The following is a 16,031-nucleotide window of genomic DNA, read 5'->3' on the forward strand; positions in this document are numbered from 1 at the left end:
CTTGTTGCTAAATTGTAGGAGTTCTTTACGTAGTCTGGATATTAATCCCTTATCACATATAGGATTTGCAAATATTTCACAACAGTTTTTAAATGGGATAATTTCTCAGCACTTGCGACATACACGGGCAAGAAAAAGGAGGTTTCCCAAATCACAGTCAGATCTCCAGGCTGGATCTCTGCTTTTCCAATCCCTAACCTACAGAAGGGTGAGAGGTAGCAGGGAAGGGGCCCCAGAGGATGGCCATTCCACCTTCTGAGGTCCAGAGGGGGCCAGGCTGACCCAGCGTCAGGCAATCTGCACGGGGCAGTGAGTGGAGAACAGCCCAGGCCTCATCTCTGGTGAAATCTCAGGCCGTCTCCAATGCTGGGAGAACACCTGCTCAGCGGCCTGCGTGGCATGCCCAGCATCACAACACATCAAAGGACAGCCCCTGGGGCCTTGGCCAACAGCAGAACTGCAGGGTAGCTGAACAACTTCATTCTGACGATGAAACCGCCCTGCAACAATCAACTCACTGACAAATGGTTATTGCCCTGCAAGAGCATTCTTATCTCCGAATGCTAACAGGGCATGTGATTTTATTTGAATTAGTTGCTGTTAGTTTACTTTAACCAAGTGTCATTTAGATTAGATATGAAGAAAAACCCTAAAAAATATTTAAAAGAAGATACAAAACTGCGAATAAAAACAGACTATTAAGAAAGAAAAATCTTAGCCTGGTGCAGTGGCTGATGCCTGTAATCCCAGCACTTTGGGAGGCCAAGGTGGGCGGATCAGCTGAGGTCAGGAGTTCGAGACCAGCCTGGCCAAAGTGGTGAAACCCCGTCTCTACTAAAAATACAAAAATTAGCTGGGTGTGGTAGTGGGCGCCTGCAGTCCAGATACTCAAGGGGCTGAGGCACGAGAATTGCTTGAACTTGTGAGGCGGAGGTTGCAGTGGGCTGAGATTGCACCACTGCACTCTAGCCTGGGTGCCAGAGTGAGACTCTGTCTCAAATAAATAAATAAATAAAATAAAAAGAAAGAAAAATCTTGATGGGTGGATGGATAGTTGGAGGGAGGGAGGGAGGGAGGGAGGGAGGGAAGAATAGAGCGCAGGAGAAAGGCAGCTCCCCGGCCAGTACAATCCAGCTTCTCTGAGCTGGAAGGCCCCTCAACAGGTGCGCCAGTCCCTGCTCTGAGCAGGCTCCTCATCTGGTATCTCCCTCCCCAGGCTCCCCAAATAGAGCCTCCAGCTCTGACCAGTGACATGCCTGCCTCCCTGCACCTGGTGCCCACCAGTCCTGCACTCCACAGCTTCTTGTGGCAGCTCTACCACAAGAGACCCCACAAGGACCCAGAGAAGGCTCCGAGGAGCCCCTTATCCAGCCTCAGCCCCTCCCACAGTCCTGCAGCACGGCTGCCACTGTCGCCCAGCCCCGCAATCAGGCACCATGTGCAGGTAACTCTCAGCCGTCCCGTTTCAGGCAATGCAGTCACTTGCACTGAGCTTCCGTCCTCAGAAATCTCCAACTCTGTGTCCCAGGGCCTCACCACTGGCAGACAGAGGGGACCAAAGATGGCTGTCAGCACCATGATTAGAGCACACAGACCCCAGAGTCCGCACCTGGCTCTTCCTGCCACTACAAGCTCCCTAGCCTCAATTTCTCTGCCCTTACTATGGGGATCCTGTAAGATTTCACTGAGATGATGCAGGCACAGCCCGAACAGGCACCAGGTGGTGGGAAGTACAGAGACCAAGGCGGGCCGGGAACGGCCATCTTGTCCCGCACCCACTTCTCAATCACCCCCGCTCTGGGCCAGCCTCCTTGGCTACATGATTCCCCTCTTACAGGCCAGCCCCCTGTGCTTGGGACACGCTCAAGCCCCCAAACAAGGCCCGCAGCTCTGAGGGACACACCCTGTCCCCTGCACAATCCCCATGACAACTGGAAGGAGCAAAGTCAGTGTGCCGGGCGGCTGGAAAGAAAGGTGTTACCCCACACGATGACCTTGAAAATGGCCCCCACCCCCGTTGTGTGTGTGTGTGTGCATGTCTGTGTGTTTTGTTTGTTTTTTAAGAGCCCCTGGCCTTCATCCAGGACAAGAGAACAGGCGCTAGAGGGATGACACCACTAAAAGGCTGGTGTGGGGCTTTTCCCAGCTATGGAATGTTCACGCCCAAAAGGGGGACCTGATTACTAAGGTATCCACAAGTCCTTACCTGAAGCAAAAGCCTAAGAATTCAGCCACTGGTGTTTTCCTGAAAAATGCCCATCCCTTCACCCAGGGCTGAGTCCCTCAGTACGTGTGAGAGGAACCGAAAACGGCTCCTGGGGGCTGTCCGTGCTTCTGCGCGGCTCCCCTTGTACCCCAAGTAAAGGCACTGGGCCCTCCATCTGGCAGGCAGCCCCCTCCCCTCACCCCTCCGAGGGTCTCCTCTGGCTCATTCCAGAAATAATCCACACCGCCTACCAGACCCCAGGCCCACAGGCAACAGGAGAGGGAAGCCCAGGGGCCTCCACGAGGAGCGGCCACTAGTGCAAGACTGGCCTCTGGACCCTCATGGCTTGAACTTCAGCCTGCATTTCCTCCCAAAACAAGCAAGAGGAAGGCTGGGTCGCTGAATTAAAGAGTGTCGTTTACGGCCAGGCACACTGGCTCACGCCTATAATCCCAACACTTTGGGAGGCCGAAGCGGGTGGATCACCTGAGGTCGGGAGTTCAAGACCAGCCTGACCAACACGGAGAAACCCCCATGTCTACTAAAAATACAAAATTAGCCGGGCGTGTTGGCACGCGTCTGTCATCTCAGCTACTCAGGAGGCTGAGGCAGGAGAATCGCTTGAACCCGGGGGACAGAGGTTGCAGTGAGCTGAGATCGCGCCATTGCACTCCAGCCTGGGCAATAAGAACAAAACTCCGTCTCAAAAAAAAAAAAAAAAAAAAAAAAAGAGGGCTGCTTACTACAACCCCTCCCAGCATTCAGGAATTTCATTCTAGGGAATTTGGGGCATTTATATGAACCCGTGTGTTCAGGTTACAGGAAAAGAAGAAAAAATTAGAAAACGATTTCCCCCAAGGCTGTGAACGGAAGAAATCACGCCAAACTCAGGACTACTTTCTACATGCTGCACCCACAAGATAACATCTACTTCTGTTTGAATCCGAGTGTTGGCAGGGATGAGCCCTGTGGCACTGGGCCACAGGCCACACCCCAGCTAAGGTGGCCACTGCCAGGGGCCCCAGCCCCCATCTACCCACCTATCCCGTTCCTAAACAGGTTCTGCTATCGGGTTTCAAAACGTGCAGGCACAGGCACCAGCCCAAACCCAAGGGGACCCTTCAGCAGTGACACTGGGGCTGGCATGGGGTTCTGGCACGCCCAGCAACATAGACCCGCTCCAGGCGTGGCCAGCACCGCCCCTCCTGCCGGCTCCTGCCCAGGGCTCCAGGAACTTGCCTGGAGTTTCACCTACCTGCTACTTCACCTGGCCTTTTAAAAATGGTCTCTCAACACCCTGGTCGGTACATGGGGCCAGACACAGACCTCCTGTCTCCAGGCAGCTGGTGCTGAGGTGGGCTCCCTGCCCTGGTGAGTCCATGTCCCGTGGGCCTGTGGCCCCTTGCATTCTCCCAGGCTCCCTTTCCCATCCACCTCCTGCTCCTCCATCCCCTCCAGGTCCGATGACTCAGAGACAAGCAGAAGTTACTGTCCTGGCAAACCCGTCTACGAAGCTTGGCCACAGCAGCCCTTTGGGAGACACTGAGGAAGACCTGACACTGCCCACTCCCAAAGCCCCTGAGACGGGCCGGTGCCACGCTAGGCTGCAGGATGGCTAGGTGCTGTGCGTAACCTGCCAACTCTGCTGGGCCTTTAGCTCGGCCTTGTGCAGGCCCGTCCCCATGACACCCTGCCTTCCCTCTGAGGCTGGGTCCTGTTCCCACCCCACTCATGCCAGCGACCTTGTCATTTGCTTCTCAGAGGCACCCCCAAACCACTCCACTCAGATCTCACAGAGGCCACCAAGGACCTGCCCTTGGCTAAACCATCACATCTCTGTCCCCAGGCTCTCCAACCGCCAGATGGCATCCATCACGGATGACCCCCTCGGAGACCCTCGCCTTCCCTCAGCCTCCAGGGCCTGCACCCATGGGCCCTCCCCTGCACGTGGTTATTCCTGCTCCAGCTCCCAAGCAGACCGTTCCCCACCCAGCAGACTACTCGGGACATGGCTCCTCAAGGTTGGGCCTGGGTCCCCTCCTAACTGCCAGCACCCTCACTTCTGTGTCCATAACCTGAACTGGTCTCCCCAGTCTGGACCTGCACACACAATCAACTTCAGGACACTCTCAAAGACACCTAGCCACACGGGGCCAAAAACGGCCTCATGTCTTCTCCCCAGAGCCGATTCCCGGTCAGGACTCTGGCTCAGGGAACGCACCTCTCTCAGTTTCACTTTCATCCTCCTAGAGCCAGTTTTTTTCTGGAAGGCACAGACAGGGAACATGCCTTAGGAGCTGCCCGGTCCAGGTTCAAATCCCACTGCTGCCACCACAAGCTGGTGCCCTGGGAGCCCTGTCCGTGGTCTGCTCATTTCTAGGATGGAGGTGGCGACAGTACTTTCCACGCCACAGGGTGGCGGCTGGATAACTGCAAGTGATGGGGCCTGCAGAGCCTGGGAGGGTTCCCGGCACATGGAGCACGTCGGCTGAGATATGTCTGACCGTCTAAGCTGACAAATCCCTCCTCAGCCACCCCCATGCTGGAGCAAGCATGATGTCCCCAGCTTCCCTCCCCTCCACTCTCACCGCCTAGCAGCTGGGACACGGGACCCAGCTCTTGCCTAAATCCTCCCGAGGGGGCCCACCAAACCCTCCACAGTCAGCCCTCTCCCGACCCGGGGGATCCATCTGACTCCCGGTCTCCCTAGCCAGCACACACTGCACACGTCCAGGGGGGTACAGGAGAGTCCCAGCCCGCCCTTGCCTGCACCTGGTGTCACCACCCTGCCCCTGAGCTCAGCCCCCTCGCTCATCGGATGGTCCATCTCCACCCAGCCGCAGAAGTCAGGACCACACTGGCTCTCTAGGCTTTTGCACACAGCAGGTGCTCAATAAACAAACCAACACTCCTTATTTCTGAGGCAGTGTTTCTCAAGGTATGAGCAAGCCACTATCTCCAGACTTATCAGAGCTCTGAAATGGTTAACTCATTGCCAAAAGCACTGAACTCTCCTGGGAAGGTTTGACGCTCGCAGAATCCTGCTTGGCCACGGAAGCAATTTAAGATGGTCCGACCCCGGCTGGGAGCAGTGGCTCACGCCTGTAATCCCAGCATTTTGGGAGGCTGAGGCGGGCGGATAGCCTGAGGTCAGGAGTTGGAGACCAGCCTGGCCAGCATGGTGAAACCCCATCTCTACAAAAATACAAAAATTAGCCAGGCATGATGGCAGGCGCCTATAATCCCAGCTACTCGGGAAGCCGAGGCAGCTGAGGCAGGAGAATCACTTGAACCCGGGAAGCGGAGGTTGCAGTGAGCCAAATCATGCCATTGCACTCCAGCCTGGGAGACAGAGCAAGATTCTGTCTCAAAAAAAAAAAAAAAAAAAAAAACGGTCCGATCCTTCCCTACCCTGTGAGTTCCAGAAAAGCACGCTGCCATGCATCCAGACAATGCCTGAACAGCAGCCCGCCCCTACTTCCTTCTTGCAATCGTCTGTTTAAAAGCCTCTGCGATATCCTGTATTTAACTAGGCAAACGGGAGCTTTATCAAGCCTAGACGACTATACCATCCACTCTCCACCAAAGTCAACGGCGAGAAGGTTACTCAATCCAGTTATTTCACCGAGTTTCAGTATTTTCTGACATGTCTGAATGACTCATCCGCCAATCATTCTCACCCACAAACGCCACTTTCCCACATCCATGGGTCTGCAACACACACAGCAGGAGAGGCAGGGACATCGCCTTTCTCCCAAGCTCCGCATTCTGCAACTAGAGGCCTACAGCCCTGCACCCACAGACACACGCTCAAAGTGAATTAAAAATAACGTGGCCTGGCAACAGATGATTGGAGAAAAGAAATGTGGTACATATACACCATGGTGTACTATTCCACTATAAAAAAGAATGAGGCCGGGTGCGGTGGCTCATGCCTGTAATCCCAGCACTTTGGGAGGCTGCGGCGGGCCGATCACAAGGTCAGGAGATCGAGGCCATCCTGGCTAACACGGTGAAACCCCATCTCTACTAAAAATACAAAAAAATTAGCCAGGCGTGGTGGCAGACGCCTGTAGTCCCAGCTACTCAGGAGGCTGAGGCAGGAGAATGGCATGAACCCGGGAGGCGGAGCTTGCAGTGAGCTGAGATTGCGCCACTGCATTCCAGCCTGGGCAACAGAGCGAAACTCTGTCTCAAAATAAAATAAAATAAAAATAAAATAAAACAAAATAAATAAAAATAAAAAAGAATGAGATCCTGGGCCAGGCACAGTGGTTCACGCCTATAATCCCACCACTTTGGGAGGCCGAGGCAAGTGGATCATGAGGTCAGGAGATCGAGACCATCTTGGCTAACACAGTGAAACCCTGTCTCTACTAAAAATACAAAAAAATTAGCTGGGCGTGGTGGCGGGTGCCTGTAGTCCCAGCTACTCAGGAGGCTGAGGCAGGAGAATGGTGTGAACCCAGGAGGTGGAGCTTGCAGTGAGCTGAGATCGTGCCACTGCACCCCAGCCTGGGCAACAGAGCGAGACTCCATTTCAAAAAAAAAAGAATGAGATCCTGTCATTTGCAACAACATGGATGGAACTGGAGGTCATTATGTTAAGTGCCAGGCACAGAAAAACAAATATCCCACGTTCACACTTGCTTGTGAGATCTAAAAATCAAAGCAATTGAACTCATGGGGACGGAGAATAGAAGAATGGTTACCAGAGGCTGGGAACGGGGTAGCAGGAGGAAGGTGGATGGTCAATGGGTACAAAAAAATAGTTAAAAAAATGAATAAGGCCAGGCACAGTGGCTCACGCCTGCAATCCCAGCCCTTTGGGAGGCCGAGGCAGGCAGATCACTTGAGGTCAGGAGTTCGAGACCAGCCTGGCCAACATGGTGAAACCTTGTCTCTACTAAACATACAAAAATTAGCTGGGTGTGGTGGCGTGCACCTGTAATCCAACGTACTCAGGAGGCTGAGGTGGGATAATCACTTGAACCCAGAAGGTAGAGGTTGCAGTGAGCCGAGATCATGTCACTGCACTCCAGGCTGGGAGACACAGTGAGACTCCGTCTCAAAAAAAAAGAATAAGACCTAGTATTTAGCCCAACAGTGAGACTATAATCAATAATAATTTAATTGTACATTCAAAAATAACTAAAAGAGTATAATTGGACTGTTTATAACACATAGGATAAATGCTTGAGGGGATGGAGACCCCATTCTCCATGATGTGATCATTACACATTGTATGCCTGTGCCAAAATATCTCATGTACCTCATAAATATATACACCTAGCCAGGCACAGTGGCTCATGCCTATAATTTCAGCACTTTGGGAGGCCAAGGCAGATGGATCACTTGAGCTCAGGGGTTGGAGACCAGACTGAATAACATAGTGAGACCTTGTCTCTATTACAAATAATAAAAAAAAAATCAGCCAGGTGTGGTGGTGCAATGAGCTGAGATCAAGGCTGACGTGAGTCGTGATCACGCCACTGCACTCCAGCTGGGGCAACAGAGCAAGACCCTGTCTCATACACACACACACACACACACACACACACACACACACACACACACATATACATACACACGCATAAATTTGTGTATATAATTTATATATAATTCATTATAATGTATATGTTATATATAATTCATTATATATAGTTTTTTTAAATTAAGAATAAAAATAAAACAAAGAATGTCAATGTTTCTGGAAGACCACTGTGCAGAAAGAAGGCAGAGCATATTCAAGGCTTGAGTTGCCCGCTAGGTCATCAGCCACATTGCTCTGAAAAACACAAACACAGCCTTTATACAAGCTCATAATAAAAAGTTCCTATCACAGAATTTAAAATCTCATTCAAAAACCATCGCAAAAAATGAACATCTTGTATCGCTGTATGTCATTCAAAACTGGCAGCTATTTGAATTTCACTATCTTCTGACTTCAAAAAATTTTCAAAAAATGTTTTGTCCTTGGTAGGCCATATAAAACCACCAACAACTATCTAGTCGCAGTCACAGTGTTCAACCCCACGCCAGGATAAATGAACTGCCCCCACCACGTGGGCCTTCCCAGGCCCCGCCCTCCGGTGCGCTCCTCCCTCCTGGGCTCCTCTGCTGAAAGCTGGCAGCCCTTCCTGGAATGGCTCCCACTAAACCTAGTCGATGGCTAGGCTGTTGCATACAGCACCTCCAGGCCGGTCATATTGCATCAAAGGCTTTAGGGCATGGCTGTAAATCCTGGGGAAGCAACAACACTCCATTGAAAACAGTGGATGAGTTTGAAACCACCGCTTCCCTGCATTGTTCCTTAATAAAACCTCCAGTTAATTCAAGGGCTGATCTTTTTGCTTGGTCTGTTTTCTACCCGGTGCTTTGCTGTCTGGAACCATAGATCTTATAGTCAGTAGTGATTTGCATATTTGGAGCATTAAATCCTAGCCAAATGGTCTGAGATTTCTGCGCGTCCTTTTATTTATTTATTTATTTATTTATTTATTTATTTAGAGACAGTTTCACTCTGTCACCCAGGCTGCAGTGCAGCAGTGGGATCTCAGCTCACTGCAACCTCCGCCTCCCAGATTCAAGCGATTTTCCTGCCTCAGCCTCCCGAGTAGCTGGGACTACAGGTGCTCGCCACCACACCAGGCTAATTTTTGTATTTTTAGCAAAGACAGAGTTTCACCATGTTGGCCAGGTTGGTCTCGAACTCCTGACCTCAGGTGATCCACCCGCCTCGGCCTCCCACAGTGCTGGGATTACATGCATGAGCCACTGCGCCCGGTCGTATGCCTGCTTTAAAGCACCCGTTTGACCCTGGAATAATTCAGTTTAGCAACTAATTCGTCAAAAATGTTCTCCGAAGGAAGAGAGGGGAATGTGAAGGGCGGGCTGCTTTCTGCGGATCGTGGTTTAATGCCAAGTGCTCCTGCCCACTGGCTGTGCAGTCCTGAGAAGGTCACTCAACACCCCAGGGCCTCAGTGGCTGCATCTGTAAAATGAGCAGCAGCATGACACCACTCAGCTCCCAGTTACCAGGGAAACACATGACAGCGCAAATAAAAGAGTAAAGAAAACCGCTTGCTGGAACCCAGTCAAAGGTAACCACTGTCATCTGGATGTGTGTTGGGGCGGTGGTGGTCTGGGGGGACGGTGTGGATGCATGAGGACACAGTACCTGATTTACACAAGAGTACGAGTGTGTCTGCAAAGGAGCAGAGCCAATAACTGGATCACTGAGACAGTGACTACATAGTGTGGAGCCCCCAGCCCATTTTCAACTGTGGTCTAAGCTGCACCCCAGGTGAGACAGCCCTCAGGAACCAACCTCCTTAGAAGGGAATCCATCCTAACCCCTGCTGTCTGGCTAACAGTTGGGGGGGCCCACATTACTGATACCACAGACACACAAAACATCCCTGCCCCCAGCATGGATCTGTTCCCACTACCTCGTCCCTCATTAAATCTAAACCCTATTATTGGGTCAAGTCATTTTTACACAGACCAAATTTCCCATTCTGCTTTATCTATAAGATAAAGTGGTACAGAAGAAAGACTTCCTAAGAATATCCATAACCCCGGTTAATTCGCCCTTAAGGGCCTATTCCATATTCTCCACACATGTTTACAATCTCACAAACCTAAAATATTCACCAACAAATAGACTGTACTGCCAAAATTGTGTGGAAGGTTTGTATCATACCAAAACTGAACCTGTAAGTTTCACATCTTAAAAGCAAACAACTGTAACTGGAAGCTGTTAGCTATCCAACCTTTCCTATTACAGAATTACAGCCAACCTCGGAAACGAAACAAATCAGAAAGTTAACTTTTTAATTATTCCAGGGCTCCTGTGGCAATGTTGTATCCTAATAATGCACTGTTTAAACAATTCCTCTGAAACACTGACTCAAACAGCCAGCCAATCTGAGCTCTTCTTGGCAGTAGTTTGGGCTTACAAATAAGGTCACCTGCCTGCACCAGCATCCTTGGTGGTCAGGCAAATCTCAAAGAGCCACTGGGGGACCTTTACTGTTCCCCCATGCCCCGCGAAGTTCTTCTCTCTCTTTTGTGACTCCCAATTCCAACACCTTCTATTAGTCCCCCTCCCTAGCACCACAGACCAGCCCCAGCACACAGGGTCAGAGGCATGGAGGACCGGCCAAGCTTCTGACGGCTGAGCTGAGGCTTCCTCTCCCTTCTGTTCACCTCCAGCCCCAGAGCAGGCGAGCAAGGTTCCCACACTGGCTCCACCACTAACTGGGCAGGCCTCTTCAACAGCACCCAAATTACAAGCCCGCGTCCAGGGGCAGAAACCAAGATCAAATGAGGCTATGCTTTTCAAAGAGCTTGCACAAAGCCCTACACACCTAAGCCCGACTGCTATTATCTGCAGGAGACAGAAAAGCCAGACCAAGGGAACACCGGTTGCATTATAGGATGACTCAGGGACCCATCTGACAATTTCCAACGGTCCCACCCTGGAATTAATTGGCACAGGTAAGGGGCAGTGACCTCTGATCTTCCCAGAGAGCCCTGTGGCTGGCTGACGAAAGAGCATCCCCAAGCAAATCCTGTGACCCAGATCACCCGGAGGCCACATTTTAATAGCTGTAACTCTGGAGCCACTAGCCTGCTGAGGAAGGCGCTGAGCCCCAGTCTTGAACTTGGAGAACCACAGTCCTGCTCCCAGGAAAATGCTGACGGAAGCGGCGCGGTGCCTCTCCCCCTCGCTGGGCCCAGGCGGGGCGCTCGCCCCCAGCATCCAACTGGCGGCAACAAATCCTTGCAGAGTTGCCCGGGCCCAGCCCAAATGAGCCCCGGCATGCCAGGCGGAGCCCTTGGCGGGTTCCTGAGGCTCTCCAGGAGGCCCATCAGGAGCTGCTCCTCCCGCCCCGACAGCCACTCACCAGACACAGACACCTCCATGAGCGCCTCCAGTGGCCGGTTGTTGTCCAGGTCACGGCTGAGCTGCAGCTCGCCCGTGGCGGGGTCCAGCAGCAACAGGCGCAGCTCATTGCCCTGCACGAAGGTGTAGTTGAGGCTGTCTGACACGTCGGGGTCATGGGCCGGGATGCGGCCAATCACCCCAGTGGGGAAGCTGTTGGACTTGTTGGTGACATAGTTGTTGAAGAGGATCTGGAAGTCGGGCAGCACGGGCGGGTTGTCATTCTGGTCCACGAGAAGGATGTGCACCGTGGCTCGGCTCACCAGCGGAGCCGATGTGGCCTGCACCACCAGCACATACTCCCGCCGGACCTCAAAGTCCAGCTCCACCATGGCACGCAGGTCCCCGTTGAGCAGGTCCAGCTGGAAGAAATGCCGCATGTCCCCTTCCACAATCTGATACATGATCTGGGCATTAGGGCCTTCATCAGGGTCGTTAGCACGAATCTTTGCCACCACCGACCCCACTGGGTTGTTCTCCTCAACAAACAGCTCCAGTTCGTCCTTCTCAAACATGGGGGCATTGTCATTAATGTCCAAGATGGTCACCTGGATTTCTACTGAGGCGCTAAGGGGAGTGGGACTGCCCCGATCCACAGCCAGAGCCCAAAGGTTGTACACGGCCACATTCTCCCGGTCCAGCCGGCGCTGGGTGCGAATCACACCGGATGTGGGCTCGATGTAGAAGTCCCCATCGCCATCGTCCCCACCCTGGAAGGTGTACAGCAGACGCCCATTGGGACCTGAGTCCCGGTCCATGGCAGAGACCTGGAGGATGCTGGTCGAGGGTGGAGCATCCTCAAAGATGGAACCCTGGTAGAAATCCCACAGGAACTGGGGCGCATTGTCATTGGCATCGAGGATGAGGATCTCTAGGGTGGTGGTGTCTGATTTCTGCGGGATGCCGTTGTCCTGGGCCATGATGGTCAGCGTGTAGGCGACCTGGTTCTCATAGTCCAGCTCCATCATGGTGTACATGGTGCCACTGTCAGGGTCGATGCGAAACTGCGGCACGGGGTCCTGAATCACGTAGGTGATGCGGGCATTCTCTCCTGTGTCCTCATCGTTGGCACTGAGGGTAGCAATGGAGGTGCCCACAGGCCTGTCCTCACTGACACTCACAGTGTAATGGGAGCTCTGAAAGACAGGCCTGTGGGTGTTGGCGTCGGTGATGTTGATTAGGACATGCGCAGTGTGTGACCGTGTACCGTCGGATGCTGTCACCGCCAGCACGTACTGCTGCTCCTGCTTGTAGTCCAGAGGTAGCGCCAGGGTGATGAGGCCGCCTCCTCTCTGGCTGCTGAGTGCAAAGCGGTTCCGGGTGTTGCCGCCTGTGAGCTGGTAGGTAATCACACTGTTGGCGTCACGGTCGCGGGCCTGCAGGGTCAGCACGCTGCTCCCCACGGCCGCATCCTCATTCAGACGAAGCTCGTAGGTGGGCTGCGTGAACACCGGGTCGTTGTCATTCACGTCCAGCACCGTGATGGACACGCTGGTGGAGGAGCTCATGGGGGGCGAGCCGTGGTCCACCGCCTCCACCCCGAAGCTGTAGTGCTCCACCTCCTCGCGGTCCAGCTCGGCACACACTGTGATCCAACCGGAGCTGTTGTGGATCTGGAAGGGGAAGTCAGGGGTGGGGGCAGGGTTCTTAGGCCCAGCACTGCCGCCCCCCAGAAAGGCGGAGGCCGTGTTCACCAGGCGATAGTGCAGCCGGGCGTTCTCCCCAGAGTCCGCGTCCACCGCCTGAATGTGCACCACGGGGTAGCCCAAGGGCACATTCTCCAGCACCGTGGCCTGGAAGGGGCTGCTCACAAAGATTGGCTCGTTGTCGTTGACATCCAGCACCTGCACAGACACCACCCCGGAAGAATTGATGAGCGGGGGCCGGCCCCCATCCTGGGCCTTGATGCTCAGCGAGTATTTCTGGACATCCTCGAAATCCAGGGGGTTGATCACATCCAGGATCCCGCTCAGCGAGTGCAGGTAGAACTGGCCGGCCACGTTCCCGCTGAGGATGCTGTAGTGAATGGCCGCGTTCTGGCCCTGGTCCCGGTCCGTGGCCTGCACTCGCAGCACAGCCGTGTTGAGCCCCACGTCCTCGGGCACCTGGACCACGTAGTTCTGCTCGCTGAACTGGGGGTAGTTGTCGTTCTCGTCCTCCACCTCGATGTACACGGTGGCCGTGGCGCTGAGCGGGCCCGGGTTGCGCCCCTGGTCGTTGGCCTCCACCAGCAGCTGGTACTCGGCCGCCTCCTCCCGATCCAGCACCGCCCGCGTGCTCACCACGCCAGAGCTCTCGTTGAGCTGGAAGACGTCCCACGCGCCCCCCAACACGCGGTAACGCAAGTTGGCGTTGATGGGCGAGTCGCGGTCGCTGGCGCGGATGGTCAGCACCTCGTAGCCCACCTCCAGGTTCTCCCGCACCCGCTCGCGGTACTCCGACTGCTCGAAGACCGGGCTGTGGTCGTTGGTGTCTTTGACCAAGACAGTGATGTAGGTGGTGGCCGAGCGCGGCGGCGTACTGTAGTCCACGGCCTTCACCCTGAGGACGTGCGTCTCCTTGGTCTCGCGGTCCAGCACGCTGTCCGTGCTCACGGCGCCCGTGGCGGAGTCGATGCGGAAGTAGCCCCGGGAGCGCTCGTCGAACAGCCCCTCCATGTAATAGCTCACGCGCTCCTCCTCGCCCTCGATGGTGTAGTGCGCGTGCAGCTGGAGGATGAGGGTGCCCGCCGGCTCGTTCTCAAACAACGCCACCTGGTAGTTGGGCATCGGGAACTTCAGGCTCCCTCTGCCGCTCGTGCCCCGCCGGGCCCGTCGCGCAGGCCCCGCCCGGGCTTCGGGCAAGTTCGGCGGCAGGGTCGGCGATGGGGATGGCGACGCGGAGGGCGTCCCCGCGGTGGCGGCCTCCAGCGACAGTCCCACCCGGACGACGCCAGCCGCGCGCCGCAGGGCGCACAGCAGACGCAGGCGGACCGAGCTGCCCGGCGGCAGGCAGATGGGGCGGCCGGGACAGCGGGGCCCGGGGCGCGGCGGGCAGCGGCAGGCGGGTAAGGCGGTCGGAGCTGCGAGCGCCGAATGCTGCGCCCGCGCGCAGCCGCCGGGAACGGGGAAGCGGAGCGCCCCGCAGAGCCGGGCACCGGTTCCACAGAGCCAGGCACGGGCTCCGCAGCCGGGATGGTGCGCGCGCGCCCGCAGGCCGCGGCTCAGCGCCGTCGGGGCACCGCGGGCCGCCAAGAGGACTTGCAGCGGCAGCGGGCTCCCCGCGCCCCAGATGCGCCGACGTCCTGCCAGCCGCCCATCGCGGCCCACGTCCAGCAGCTCCCGCGGCGCCCGGGACGTGCGCGCGGCGCCCACCGCGTAGGTACAACCGGGCCCAAGGGCGAAGGCGCGGGTCCCGCCGGGTACGCGCGGCTCCCAGGCGGCCGCTCGCAGCCCCATCGCCGGCAGGGCGGCGGCGGCGGCCAGGAGCAGCAGCACGGGCAGTACGGGCGGCGGCGGCGCCATGGCCCGGAGCCCGAGCCCGAGCCCGAGCCGGGCGCCCGAACACAATCCATGCACCCGGCGCGCCTCCGCATCCACCCGGCGAGGCCGAGGAGCGGCTCCCGGGCGCCCGGCGCTCGGCCCTCGGGGCGGTCCGCGTCCCGCCTCCCCGGGGACCCTGGCGGGGACCGTGGGGACCGCGCGCCCGGCCTCCCCCGCAGCTTCCACTTCGAGAGCACTTTGCGAAAGTTTGCGAAGTTGGTTTCAAGATGGCTCCTCGGCGCGTCCCGGGAGGGCGCCGCGCATCAACCTGCGGCGGCGGCGGCTCCAGGCGGCTCCAGGTGGCTCCGGCGCGGGCTCGGCCGGACAGGCGTGGGAAGCGGGGCGGGCCCGGCGCGGGGCGGGGGCTGAGTTCCCGGAGCGGGCTGGGCAGCTCCGCGCCGCGCAGACCCCGGCGGCCGGCTGCTGCCTGGGCGGTGTGCTTGGCCCGCGCCCCCTCCGCCCGCGTTCTCCCCGCCCCCGGCCCGGCCCCGCCCCGCCCCCGGCCCAGCGGCGTATTGTTCGGCCCCGGGGGGAGCCGGCTCGGAGGTGCGCGCCGAGAGGATCGCTATGGAGACGCGAGGGCGCGGCCGGGACGGGGACTGGGGGCCTACTCCCCGGAGGCCTCCCCACCCAGCCTCCCGGGGGGGCGGGGCCGAGGTAACAGGGCCGGGAAAGGTGGGGCTGGGGCCCCCGGTGGCCGCTACCCGTGGGGCGGTGGCTCAGCACCTCGGGCCCGGGGCCGCGGCTCCGAGCCTGGCTCCCCACCCGGGCAGAACAGATCCACGGAGACCGCCGCCAGGAGTGCCGCGCGCGTAGGACCGGGGGCGGAGGGCTGGCGCCGAGGGGCCAGGGAGCCCCCCCACTAAGCACTGCGGAGGCTGTCAAGTAGGGTTACCCATTTTACAGCAAGACGCACGGAGGCTAAAATGCTTCCCCCCGACTAAAACTCCCTGGACTTTGAAACCCAATAGGCAGCTACCGGATCTGCGTCCCACTTGGTTTAAAGCGCAACTTTTAAATGAAAGAAGAAAACCGCGGTTGACATAAGGAATTTGGAGAGGACGGCGGAGGCGCGCTCATCTCCCGCGTGCGGCCCGACCCGAGCGTTCGCGGACGCATCGCGGAATCCCAGAGCGTCGGGCTCCTCCAGAAGCGGGTTAGGGGGAAGGAAGAGGGGGGTGGTCTGCGGGCCCTGGAACCCGCCTGGGGCAAGCACCCGCAGGGATTTAGAGCTGTGCCACAGCCGCTGCCCAGCCTCCTACAGAGGACAGCGGGGGGCGGGGGGCAGAGACCTTAGAGCTTTCAGAAAAGCGACACACACCCCCGCCTCCTGCGGGGAACCACGGGGGGCCGG

At 56.7% G+C, this 16,031-nt stretch overlaps 1 protein-coding gene across 2 annotated transcripts in view; it reads right to left on the reverse strand.

Moving 5' to 3' along the window:
* The window catches only part of CELSR1 (cadherin EGF LAG seven-pass G-type receptor 1), a 180,426-nt gene extending 165,307 nt beyond the window's left edge, over nucleotides 1–15,119 (reverse strand). The window contains exon 1 of one of the 2 annotated variants that reach the window (XM_054469469.2): nucleotides 11,119–15,119. In XM_054469469.2, the coding sequence (XP_054325444.2) occupies nucleotides 11,119–14,659 (3,541 nt within the window). In that variant the 5' untranslated portion in view covers nucleotides 14,660–15,119. The remainder of the gene's footprint in view (nucleotides 1–11,118) is intronic. The other variant, XM_063662750.1, reaches the window with a different exon arrangement.
* Nucleotides 15,120–16,031: the final 912 nt, after the last annotated feature.

Source organism: Pongo pygmaeus, chromosome 23, assembly GCF_028885625.2.
Source record: "Pongo pygmaeus isolate AG05252 chromosome 23, NHGRI_mPonPyg2-v2.0_pri, whole genome shotgun sequence".
NCBI lineage: Eukaryota > Metazoa > Chordata > Mammalia > Primates > Hominidae > Pongo > Pongo pygmaeus.